Source organism: Gobio gobio (assembly GCF_949357685.1).
Source record: "Gobio gobio genome assembly, chromosome: 22".
NCBI classification, from domain to species: domain Eukaryota; kingdom Metazoa; phylum Chordata; class Actinopteri; order Cypriniformes; family Gobionidae; genus Gobio; species Gobio gobio.
In genome coordinates this window covers 30171539-30185196 of record NC_137118.1, presented here as the reverse complement: position 1 = coordinate 30185196, position 13658 = coordinate 30171539, and the positions used below count along the sequence as shown (strand labels likewise).

The window sequence follows — 13658 nt, the reverse complement described above, 5'->3', positions numbered from 1 at the left end:
GTCCATATAATGCTGTTTTTATTGCTCAGAAGGAGGATATAGCTTCTGATGAAAGTCTGAAGGAGTTTGAGGGAGCGACTCTACGCTACGCCTCCATCAATCTCAGGTACAAGATCAATCAAACATCACAGACTTGTGATGCTGAGCATGACACAGTATTACGTCACTATAACATTTACATTGCATTGCGTTGCATTTTTGCATTTCGTAGACACTTATCGAAAGCCACTCACGTTAAGACTACTGAAGGGGTGCCCAATCCTGTTCCTGGAGAATGCACCTGAACCAGCAGATTAGTATCACAGAGAAGTTTGTAGGAGCAGGGTTGGTACTGAACTGTGCAGGAAGAGAACAGGATTGGCACCCCTGCTCTACTGTTTGAGCTACAGGAGCATTGACCCTTCTCTATGTGTCATCTTGTTGTGTGCAGTTTTTCTCATTCTGAGGAGGAAGAGGAACAGACTTATGTCAGCCGTAATGAGGGGGCAAAGGTAAATGCACTGATGAATGACCACATACACAACATCAAGATGTTTTTCTTCATGCTTGTTTGTGTGTGTTTTGCAGTGTTTTGCAGTGCGTTCTTTGGGATGGGTGGAGATATCAGAGGAGGAAATGGCTCCTGGCAGAAGTAGTGTTGCCGTTAATAACTGTATCCGACAGCTGTCCTACCAGAAACACAATCTAGATGACACGGCAGGCATCTGGGGCGAGGTGTGTACATATGTGTGGGAATCTTTATAGTCAAGTCAAGTCAATTTTATTTATATAGCGCTTTTTACAATGCAGATGGTTTCAAAGCAGCTTCACAGTGTTATAGGTCCTGTTCTTCCTGATCCCATTTTTCAAACTTTAGTTAGTATGTAATGTTGCTGTTAGAGCATATATAATACCTGTAAAATTATAAAGCTCAAAGTTCAATGCCAAGCGAGATATTTTATTTAACAGAAGTTCCCTTTCAAAGCCTACAGCGAACGGCCGGTTGGGACTACATCTCTGTACATCCTGCTTTAATTACGTCAGTAGAACAGTTTGTCGACTAACCTCCGCCCACAAGAGTACGCGAAAAAGGGGCCGTGGTCTTGTTGCTCCTGCGTGGAGAAGAGGAAGTGTTGCGTTCGGTTGCGTTTGTATAGTTTGTTTGTCGCCATGTCGTCGAGACGCTGTTATTTTCAGCCCGGAGTCAAGTCACCTTTGTTTGGCTTTCCCAGGGACGCTGTACTTAGAGATCATTGAGCGCATGCATCCCCGTTATGGTGAGAGGTGTGACCTTTCCGGTAACGTGCGCTAAGCTGCTGTCGAATCACAACACGGGAACCGCTGGCACAATCAGAACTCGTTACGTGTTTCTGAAGGAGGGACTTCATAGAACAGGGAAATCTTTCAAGCCGTTTTGAGGACAGTGAAAACAGCAGTATACAGATAAGTAAATTGTGTGAAAAATACTGTGTTTTTTTACACGCGAAACATGAACACGTTATATTGCACACTGTAAACACAATCAAAGCTTAAAAAAAAACACGAAAAACGGGACCTTTAAACAGGAAAATAACGCAACAGAATTTTATTCGGCCGTACAGCCGCTCCGGTGAAAATCGAGATGTCATCTAGCTCATTTCAATTATTATACAGTGACAATGTGGGCATTAGATTAGTAATTAGATCAGTAATTTAGTTTATATGGTTAATTTAGTTTACTAATTAGTTTTATTTGGATATTTAGTTGAAAAATGTAGTGTCCCCAACTGAGCAAGCCAAGCCAAAGGCGACAGTGACAAGGAAACCAAAACTCCATCAGGTGATCTAATGGAGAGAAATAAACCTTGGGAGAAACCAGGCTCATTCTGGGTGCCAGTTCTCCTCTGGCCAATTAACAAACGGTGTATGATTTATTATTCTGGCAACTTTACAGGTCAGAGGTCATATTAGATCGGAATATTCGAAGGGTTGGAGTCATCATGCCGGAGACGGGTTTATTGAGGATGACATGTCGATTAAACAATTATTAAATAGGAATATTCGAAAGATCGAAATCATCACGCCGGAGATGGGTTTATTGTAGGGCTGTAATCTCCCAGTCGATTAGTCGATTATTAGTCGATACGTTCTGGCTCGACCAAAATTCAGATTGGTCGATTTTTTGCCGCGTTCATTTAATTAGTTTTGCTGCGTTAATTTAATCAGTTTTGCCGCGCCGCGTTCATTTGATCAGGTGGAAAGCACTAATTGCTAATGGGGGTGTTTTGAGAGCACCCCTGTTTCACAGGTAACAGTCTGTCTTCAGAACACCCCCATTGTTTTCACGTCTTTTGGATTAGCCCAGCCAACTGGCGAAGAGAAGTCTCTCGCGGGTCTTTTGTTTTTCATTCCCCGCTGGCTCAAACGCACACCCATAGCGGTAAACTTGAGGAACGCCCATCAAAATATACATGAGGGAAAGCATCACAACACCGCGCTATAAGTGGATCTGTACTGTCAGTTTTGCCGCATTCATTTCATCAGTTTTGCCGAGCCGCGTTCATTTCATCAGGTGGAAAGCACTAATTGCTAATGGGGGTGTTTTCAGAGCAGCCCTGTTCCAAAGGTAACAGTCTGTCTTCAGAACACCCCCATTGTTTTCACTTCTTTTGGATTAGCCCAACCCACTGGAGAAGAGAGACAGATTGAAGAAGGCTATTTTCTTGTATATTATTTATTTAATTGTGAGAGCGTTTTTTCTGCTCTTGATCTGGCTTGTTTAATAAATATTCCTTTTTTATTAAAGTGGACGTGCCTTTTGTGTTTAAGAGTAAAAGCTTTAAGTTAATAGTCTATTCGTGTCTCAGCCGCGAAGCTGAGCTCAGCTCCTGTTCGAGCTGCACAGAGTGGCTGAAATGATAGTGTCTGTCAGTTATTATAATACATATGACAGAAACAATTGTCTAAATTATGTTGCATATTCCTCAAAAGTTCTTGTGATGATATCTAGTTGACAACACATAGTACTATATTTTCGGAAGTCATAGTCTATGATATTGTGCAGGTGCACTTGATGCAACGCTGTCAGAGCTGACAGACTCGTGTGTCAGACTCATTTCAGAGCAAAATAATCAGCTCAAAAACTATTTAATATACTGCAAATAGCCTACTAGTTTTTTATGTTTATTTATAATTAATTTAGGTAGACAACAAGGCTACCAAGTACTGCGCACAGTGCACAGCTTATTCATTTAACGTTTTTTTTTCCTAACGTAATTTTAGTCGATTTTTAGTCGAAAATTTCAGGACTTCAGTCGACCAAGATTTTCTTTGGTTGATTACAGCCCTAGTTTATTGAGGATGACGTGTCGATTAAACAATTATAAAATAGGAATATTCAAAGGTTTGAGTCATCACGCCGGAGACGGAGCTGAACATATCCTTCTCTCTAATAAAGGCCTCACGCGGGCAGGGCTTTTATGCTCCGCGAACGGGCAATGAACTAGTGATACAAAACATACTGGTCTGTTACGTCCCAGTTTTGATATATTATAGTAGCTAGTAAAAATAATTTTGTTCAGTTATAGAACAGACTAAATAGAGCCCCTATTTCTGCCCCTGGGGCCGGGCTTTGGGCCAATTTTCACATCATACCTCAAACGCGGGCTTTTTCCTTCATTTTATATTTTAGACATTCATTAATTAAAAGAAACAATGAGATTTGCAGCTGGGGGAAACAACATGAGACCATGACACCACGACGGCTGGCACAGTGTTTAGAGTATCGCCGCAAATGAGTAAAGCAAGCCAACACGCAAACTGCTGAACGTCTTAGATGCTCAAAAACACAATCATCTTCATTAAAACGAATGAGACTAAATGCTCTTACAGTGCTTAGGTCACTTGTTCTGATATTGCGGCCTTTGATCTTGAAATGAGGTGATGAAAAGCCTATAATGCAGCTCATATCTGTTGCTTTCGTTGACGTGAACTCCGTTAAATGTGCATAGGCTAGCGCAATAATTGAAGATCGGATTTATATAAATTTTGCAGAGAGGTGTAAGTTAAGACAACCTGCCTGTTTTTTATTTATTTATTTTTGAACACGTTTACTAAAAAAAAAACGACCGCTTGGTCGTTACTTTAAAAAACTGTTTTACTATTTTAATGGCTGAAGGCGAATCGGAACAACCCTAGTGTGTTGTTTGAGGTTTAGTAAACAACAGTTTAGTAAACAACAGTCACTTGTTCTGATATTGCGGCCTTTGATCTTGAAATGAGCTGATGAATAGCCTATAATGCAGCTCATATCTGTTGCTTTCGTTGACGTGAACTCCGTTAAATGTGCATAGGCTAGCGCAATAATTGAAGATCGGATTTATATACATTTTGCAGAAAGGTGTAAGTTAAGACAACCTGCCTGTTTTTTATTTATTTATTTTTGAACACGTTTACTCAAAAAAAAACGACCGCTTGGTCGTTACTTTAAAAAACTATTTTACTATTTTACTATTTTAATGGCTGAAGGCGAATCGGAACAACCCTAGTGGTATCGGTGATACTTCCGATACTAGTATCGGAATCGGAACAACCCTAGTGTGTTGTTTGAGGTTTAGTAAACAACAGTTTAATCTGCCTACAGTTTATTTTTTCCGTTTTATTTCCATTTTTAGTTAAAATACAAAACAAAATAAAAAAATGTGTTTTTGTTTTGCATTATCCCATTGCACAACCAGTGGTATTAACGGTAGGTTTGAATGTGTGTAATGCACAAGTGTGAACAGTAGTTTGAAGCTTTCTGAAATTTCCTTTTGAAGCCACTCATTACTGGCAAATATTTTAACCCCAGTGCTAATGAGATGCATCAGAACAGATTAGCGTATACACTACAAATATCATGCGTTTCGAACTACCTCTGTGGGTACCACTAGGGTTATCATCTGCTATTCTGTGTGACGTACCTGGTTCTTCATCAGGGGTGCTGCTTGCAGTGCTTCCCTGTGACAGTGACATGCAGCTGGAGTCCTCGTCACTGGTAACTATTTTAATGGCTGCAATGATGTGTAATAGGGAGGAATGTTTAAAAAAAAAAAAAGGTTCTAAATGGCACTAAAATAAAAAAATTAATTAAACAAAAAACAAATAAATAAAAAAACACGTCACTTCACTTTATTTGTTTCATTTGCGCCGTTGCAAGCAGCATCTGCCTGCCTCAGCTTGTCAAAAATGCCTTTTTACTGTGGTGGTGGTGATGGTAGGCTAAATGTTTAAACCAACATTGTGATGCTTGAAGTGTTTTATATCTATGGATTGTATTATAAGTAGGGCTGTCAAAAGATTAATCGCGATTAATCTCATCCAAAATAAAAGTTTGTGTTTACATAATATTATGTGTGTGTACTGTGTATAATTATTATTTATATATAAAAACACACACAAGCATGTATATATTTAAGAAAAATGTGTTATATTTATATATAAAATATTTATATTTATATATAATATAAATGATAGAAATGTATATATAGTATATACATGCAAATATTTCTTAAATATATACATGAATGTGTTTGTATTTATATATACATAATAATTATATAGAGTACACACAAATATATTATGTAAACACAAACTTTTATTTTGAATGTGATTAATCGCGATTAATCTTTTGACAGCCCTAATTATAAGTAATGTTGCCTCTGGCTTGGCATGCTCAGTTGGGGACACTACATTTTTCAACTAAATATCCAAATAAATCTAATTATTAAACTAAATTAACCATTTAATCTAAATTACTGATCTAAAGCCCACACTGTCACTGTATGATAATTGAAATGAACTGATGACATTAGATTAGATTAGATTAGATTAGATTAGATTAGATTAGATTAGATTAGATTCAACTTTATTGTCATTACACAAGTACAAGTACAAGGCAACGAAATGCAGTTTAGGTCTAACCAGAAGTGCAATAGCAGCAAGTGCAGGATATACAATGGATGCGTAAGTGCAGGACATGGATATGTACTGAATATGTATAAATATGTATAAATAGAGAGACGTTATTACTATAAACAGAACTGAATTTACAGGTGAATATGTACAGTGAATAAATATACAGATGGCTATTACTATAAACAGAATTTACAGGTGAATATGTACTATGAATACAATATACAGATGGCTATTACTATAAACAGAATTTTACAGATAGAGGTATACAATAATATGTTAGGCTAATATGAGGAATAGCAGTGGATTAGGGTAGTGCAATAAATTATGGACAGAGCTATCCGGAAAAAAAAGTGTAAAGTGCAGTGGAAAGTGGTTGCATATTACATTTAGAAGTACAGTGCAAAAATGCAAATGTAAACATTGGTACTATAAATACAGTCGGCAGTGCAAATGAGCATAATCCAGTTACGGTATGGTAGTGCAAAATGCATAAGTAAACAGTTGTTACTGTGATAAACAGTCGGTAGTGCAAATAACAAAGTGAAGGAAGATGTGAGGTAGGAGAGTTATCAGTTTATGAGGGAAGTGGATCAACGGGGGTTTGAGTTCAATAAAGAGACAGCTCTGGGGAAAAAACTGTTCTTTAGTCTGCTGGTCCTGGTCCGGTGGATCCTGAAACGCCTGCCGGAGGGCAGGAGAGAAAACAGTCTGTGGGCTAGGTGAGAGGAGTCCTTGAGGATGCTGCGAGCTCGATGCAGACAGCGTTTCCTCTGGATGTGTTCGATGGCAGGCAGTGGAGTCCCTGTGATGCGCTGGGCAGTTTTCACCACCCGCTGCAGTGCCTTGCGCTCCGCAACAGAGCAGCTCCCATACCACACTGCCACACAGTTGGTCAGGATGCTTTCTATTGCGCAGCGGTAGAAGTTCACCAGGATAGCCGAGGAGAGCTGATTCTTCCTCAGTGTCCTCAGGAAGAAGAGGCGCTGGTGAGCCTTCTTGACCAGGCTGGAGGTGTTGGTCGTCCACGACATGTCCGCCGAGATGTGGATCCCCAGGAACTTGAAACTGGAGACACGTTCAACAGCCATTCCATTGATGTGGATGGTGTCGTGTGTGCCTCTTGACTCTTTCCTGAAGTCCACGATGAGCTCCTTCGTTTTGGTGGTGTTGAGGAGCAGGTTATTATCAGCGCACCATGTGGCCAGGTGCTGGATCTCCTCCCTGTAGGCGGTCTCATCGTTGTTGCTGATGAGCCCGATCACCGTAGTGTCGTCCGCAAACTTGACGATAGAATTAGATCCATACACAGGCTTGCAGTCGGCGGTGAAGAGGGAGTAGAGAAACGGGCTTAGCACACAGCCCTGTGGTACACCAGTGTTGAGTGTGATGGATGTGGAGCAGGTGAATCCTGAACGAACATTCCGGGGTCTGTCAGTTAGGAAGTCCAAAATCCAGTTACACATTGAAGTGTTGATGCCCAGGTCTCCAAGTTTAGCTATTAACTTGGATGGGATTACAGTGTTGAATGCGGAGCTGAAGTCAACAAACAGCATGCGTGCATACGTGTTCTTATGGTCCAGATGGGTGAGCACAGAGTGCAGTGCCATGGAAACGGCATCCTCTGTGCTCCTATTGCTGCGGTAGGCAAACTGGTGTGAGTCCAATGTGGATGGTAGAGAGTCTTTTAGGTGTTCCAGGACCAGCCGCTCAAAGCACTTCATAACGATGGGTGTGAGTGCTACAGGGCGGTAGTCATTAGGGCACCTCAGGTTAGAGTGTTTTGGCACTGGCACAATGGAAGTGCGTTTAAAGCATGTCGGTACAGCTGCTTGGGCAAGAGACAGGTTGAAAATGTCTGTAAAAACCCCAGCGAGCTGCTCCGCACATGCCCTGAGCACACGTCCAGGGATGTTGTCTGGTCCAGCAGCCCTGTGTGCGCTGATCCGGCTCAGTGCCTTGCAGACATCTGTGGAGGAGAGTGTGATTGGTGGGTGGTCAGCTGAGGGTTTGAGCTTGGTGGCAGTTTCTCTGTTGTCTCTTTCAAAACGAGCATAAAAGTAATTTAGCTCGTTCAGGAAGTTGACATCAGTGGCTGCGGGGGTGGAGTGGGGGGGTTTGTAGTCACTGATGGCCTGGATGCCCTGCCACATGCGTCGAGGGTCAGAGTTGGAAAAGTGACCCTCTATCTTTAGCTTGTAGCAGTGCTTGGCCTTTTTGATGCCCCTCTTCAGGTTTGCCCTGGACGTACTGTAGGCTTGTGCATCACCTGATCTGAAGGCAGTATTGCGTGACTTCAGCAGGAGTCGAACTTCCCTGTTCATCCAAGGCTTCTGATTAGGGTATGTGGTGATCTGTTTCTGGGTTGTAACACTGTCGATGGTGGTATTGATATGATCCAATACAGAGGAAGTGAATGAGTCAATGTCCGTGTGAGCGCCACTGGTGGCTTGAGAAGCAAACATACTCCAGTCTGTGTTTAGAAACCTTTCCTGGAGTGTGGAGTCTGCCCCCGCAGGCCACACCTTGATGGTCTTTACTGATGGCTTCACACGGTTGATGAGGGGTGAATATTTGGGTGATAGAAACAAAGAGAGGTGGTCTGACTGTCCCAGGTGGGGGAGGGGTGTCGCAACGTAAGCTCCAGCCATGTTTGTATATACATGGTCTAAGGTTTTGTTTCCTCTGGTGTGGCAGGAAACATGCTGGTGAAACTTGGGTAGCACTGACTTTAGGTTTGAATGATTAAAGTCACCTGCAACAATAAACGCAGCTTCCGGGTGATCAGTCTGTTGTTTACTGATGGCTGCGTGAAGTTCTTTCATAGCAAGCTTGGCATCAGCATCCGGGGGAATATAGGCTGCAGTGATAATAGTGGAGGTGAACTCCCGCGGTAGATAAAACGGTCTACATTTAACCATGAGAGACTCCAGGTTAGCTGAACAATGACTCCCAACAATAGCAGAGTTTGTGCACCAAGCTTTGTTAATATAAATGCACAATCCACCCCCTCTGCTCTTCCCGGAGCCATCTAGTGTTCTATCCGCCCGGAGTGTGTGGCGTCCCGCTAGCTCAATAGCGGTGTCCGGTATTCCGCTGTTTAACCAGGTTTCAGTGAAGATTAGGACGTTACAGTTCAAAAGTTTCTTATTGTGTGTAATGCTGAGTCGAATCTCCTCCATTTTGTTCACTAGCGATCGTACATTGGCAAGGAAAATGCTGGGTAAAGAGAGCCGGTAAGGAGTTAGCCTTAGCTTAGCTCTTAGACCTCCACGCTTACCCCGCCTTTGTTTACGATCACAGCGCCGCCTTCTAGCACTTCCGCCCGGCCGGGCAGAGCGCATCGCCTCGGGCGTCCTAGCGATCTCAGGAAGGAGTTGAAGATTGTCCATAAAACTGTCGGAAATTCGCAAACCAATATCCAAAAGCTCACAGCGGGTGTACGATGTAAAAGCACAACTGTTCTGTACGAACAGACCCGAGATGAACAAGAAAAATACCGCAAAATTGCAGAATCTGGAGAGACGCTGAGCCTCGCGATCTACTCGCGCCGCCATCTTGGTCGTATATACATAACAGTTTTCTCCAGAATGGCTAGACGGCTGAATAAAATTATGCTGCATTATTTTCCTGTTTAACACTGTAAAGCTGCTTTGAAACAATCTGCATTGTTAAAAGCGCTATATAAATAAAGTTGACTTGACTTGACTTGACTTAAGACAAGTCCAGTGTTGATTTGAGAGGCTAAATTGATCAAACATGTGGTTAACTCCCTGTCAGCCGCTGGCCGATTGGTCATTACTTTAAAAAAAACTAAAACACTTAATTTAACAAACAAAAAAATGCTTTAAACATTTTTCTAAATTAACTTAATAAAGAAACTAAACGAAATATAACTACTTTGAAATTAAAAACAAAACTGAACTATTTTAATGGCTGCAACGATGTCTAGGCCTAATAGGGAGGATAAAAAAATAAAATAAAAAATCACGGGACTCGGGCCGATAGTTTTGGTAAGCTGTCGGACACGGCCAGGCTAGGGCCTATTTTTGAGGCCCGTGCAGGGCTCTAAGACTAACTACAATTAAAAAACTGAAAGTGCCACTTGAGCCAAACTAACGGGCGTCTCAGCACATCAGCAGCAGTCAGATCATATTCTTCATGAGAGCGAGGAGCTAAATTACAAGATAGTCGCGGAATATTTGGTTTTAAAGCAATGTAAAAGCGCCTATTTAAGGGAGTTTGTCATTGTACTGTTTTATTGCTATGTTTTTCATTAAGAATAATAGCTAATGAACCCACAATTCAAGCAACCCGCCCCTGAATTGGCAAACCGAAAGTAAACTGCGCACGGCTGCAAAAAGCACAGCAATGAGGGAAACGGTGAGGGAAAATGTTTTCACTGTCACATCCCTAACGTGTAAAAAGGATAATACATTTTGATTCTATTATTCTATTTTCCACAATGTCAAACAAACGCAGTTTAACCCAAAATGCAAGCTCAGACATGGCTTCTGCCATATAAGCTCATGCAGTTGTGCGCTCTGGTGCAGGGAACATTAAGAAGAAGCAAATATATTTATTAAGTATAACGAGGCTATTAAAAATGGCTTGGCTATAAGATATAAGATTTTATAGTGATTTTATAGTGTAAACATATGCAAGCACGAATGAGAGCCGTTTCGAGCGGGATGCCATGTGTTCGCGGAAAAAAAAAACGAATATTCGAATCACAAATTCATATTCTGGTCCAGCCCTAAGACTAACATTAGCGTATATGCCATTCTTTTTATGATGTAAAATCAGGTGTTATGGGAAGTGTTCCCGGTTCTGGCTGACCTTGCTAATGCAGCCTAACAATAATTTAATTGAAAAAAAAAAAAAAAAATTATGTTTATGCCATAGTAAAGAGATGTGTTTTTAGTCTAGATTTTAGTTCCAAAGAAATAATATCCAGCAAAGATAGGCCCCATACACGCCTGGACATCGTATGTGGAGGAATCCAGCGACTGACTAACATTTTCTTTGCAGCAGTGAGAGCAGCTAAAAGCAAGTTTCTCTGTTGTGAAGACAATGCCAGATCAGAGAAGTTATTTAAGAAGAAGAGTTCTGGAGTCAAGACCATATCCTTATCTTCCTTAACAGGAATTATACATCAAGCTGAGACCAGAAGGGAAAAAGTGCAAGGCATTCCCAATTTTTTTTTTAATATGAACCAAGAACCCTCTGCGGACATAAATTACAATTTGGGGAAGGTGACAGATGCATATAGAAACATTTTAAAGTGGACAGATAAAGTCTATGTAAAAGTTTTCAATGGATCATCTGATGATTTGGATTTTTTGAGGAAGATGTAATTGTCTCCCAAGTTTGGTCATAAAATAAGGTTTGCGTGTCACCGCTGATATCCTTAGACCAGATAGTTGTTATTGATAATGGTTTGTACGTTTTTTTTTAAGGAGAAAAGAGTAAATACCTGAGGCAGAAATAAAATAATTATCAGTTGGAAGGATTACTTTTCGCAAGGGATGTACAGGCAATTGTGCATCCCAGGGAACACCATAAGGGCGACGTGCTGATGCGAAGATACATGAAAAAGGAAGTTCCTTGTATATTAAAAATATCCTTAATATCTTGAAATGATTTCCGGCCTTTGTCATCATAGATGTCACCAAAGGAGTTTACTTTGCATCTGGCCCATTGTGGACAGTGAAATGGGTTCTTTCCTGATAATTTTTTTTTATTATGGAACAGAGGTGAATGATGTTGTGAACTTCTGTTGTTTCTTGAAGTAGAGACCAGGAGAACTTGGATAGGTTTTTCAGCAGGATTCTTTATTGAGAAAAACGTGCTGTCTTTCCGCTGAGGTTCCAAGTCTGAACATTGTCAGCCAGTTGAACAAAGCCAGTTGAACATTGTATTTTATATACATTTCAAGGGGAGGGATTATACAGCAGGGGAGGAGACACTCTAAGCAATACAATGCTTGATTTAATCAGCATAACAGTGTCAATCAAATGCATAGATGCTAATCCAATCACTCAGCATAACAGTGTCACTCAAATGCATAGATTCAATCAGCCTATCACTCAGGGGCTCCAAAAGTCATTAAAGAAAAATGGTGCTCATTTTAGAAACAATGAAGAGAACAGGAACAGGCCTGGAAAATACAGGTTTTGGGAAACCTGTCCAGACAGAGTATCACCAAACTCTGAGCTTGTTATGCTAAATGGTCAGGAAGTGCATAAAGACAAAAGACTTAATGTCTCAAACACTTACACGGTTTTACGTAGTCTCCTTAGAATTTCCTCAAGTTTACTTCAAAATGTAAAACACAAATATAGATAATGTTTTCAGTTATATTATATTACATTGGAACCTATATATAACAATGTATAAATTTGTAATCCCACAATGACGATGCCACTTCAGATTTGGCTCCATCTTTCTGGTAACCGTTCTCCAAGTAGAAATAAAATGTGTTATGATGGGGCCAAAACTAAGTTTACATTGTCTTAGTGAGACACCAGCAAAAACCAAATACTTTATATTGTGAGGAGAAACAAGGGATTCTTCAATAGCCCACCATGAAGTTGACACATTTGGATTAAACCAGGTTGACAGTGCACGGAGAGTAAAGGAGTCAGCGTATAACTTAAAGTTTGGAAAGGACCAGCCACCATCTGTTCTGCTGCGCTGTAAAGTAGATAGCTTTATTTGGGGACTGTTACGTGTTTAAAAGATGTTTAAAAGGGATGACGCAACATTTATGTGAGATGTGACTGTTGAGGGGTGCAGGTAGAAAAACATCCAACAACCTGAATAAATGACATTAAAGTAATTTATTCCCAGGAAAACAATACCACAAAAATCACCATAATGAAAAGTAACAGAACACGAAAGAATCAAGAATAACAAGAGAGTTGCCCAAATCAATGAAATAATCAAAATAAAACCCAATGATTACTAACCCAACCTCTAATACTAACTAACAAAGAAAAATGTAGAAATCAAACCGAAATCTTCAGCGTATGCGACGCTATAAATAAACTACACTAACTATCAAACAAAATTACAACGGAGGGCGATCTCTCTTTCTAACTAAATAACATTAGAAAAAACTACCTATCTAAATGGAAGTAAATAGACAAACAATTAACACGAAACAAAGAAATCCGACCTCCACTGACGAGTTATTTCACCATGTGTCTCATACGCGTGTAACGCTCTGATCTCAAACACCTGCCGGCAATACAATTATCGCAAGCACTCTCAAACGTGACGAGTCTAACTCTAACATAGCAACGAACAAACTCCAAGATAGAGTTAACAAGGACAGATTAAGCAAAGGCTTCTCATAACAGTTAGGATACTTTGACAGTCACAAATATGACTAAGACAGAGACTTCTCATAACAGTTAGAATACTTTGACAGTCACAAATATGACTAAGACAGAGACAGCAATGAGTGAGAGCTCGCGTTGATCTGCTCACTGGCCATCCATGGGAAACGAGGCCTCTTATCCTGCAGGCACGTCCGCCGATTGGCCGAACGTCAATCATTACGTATGACGTAGTGACGTCAGTAATGTTCGTCCGTAGTGAGGATTCCCTAAAGAAATTAACAAAACAGACAAAAAGTGGAAGAGAAACAAACACCCTCCAAAACATGTTAATGAAAACACATGGAATGTAACAGGGACGTTTACCATTCCAGATATAATGCGAAATTACTGAATTAAGTTTTT

At 40.6% G+C, this 13658-nt stretch overlaps 1 protein-coding gene across 3 annotated transcripts in view; it reads left to right on the top strand.

The window, feature by feature from the left end:
- The window catches only part of apbb1 (amyloid beta (A4) precursor protein-binding, family B, member 1 (Fe65)), a 97120-nt gene that overhangs the window by 39402 nt on the left and 44060 nt on the right, over positions 1-13658 (top strand). For all 3 annotated transcript variants that reach the window (XM_079805384.1, XM_079805383.1, XM_079805385.1), the window contains exons 5-7: positions 30-106; positions 431-491; positions 568-714. In XM_079805384.1, the coding sequence (XP_079661510.1) occupies positions 30-106; positions 431-491; positions 568-714 (285 nt within the window). The remainder of the gene's footprint in view (positions 1-29; positions 107-430; positions 492-567; positions 715-13658) is intronic.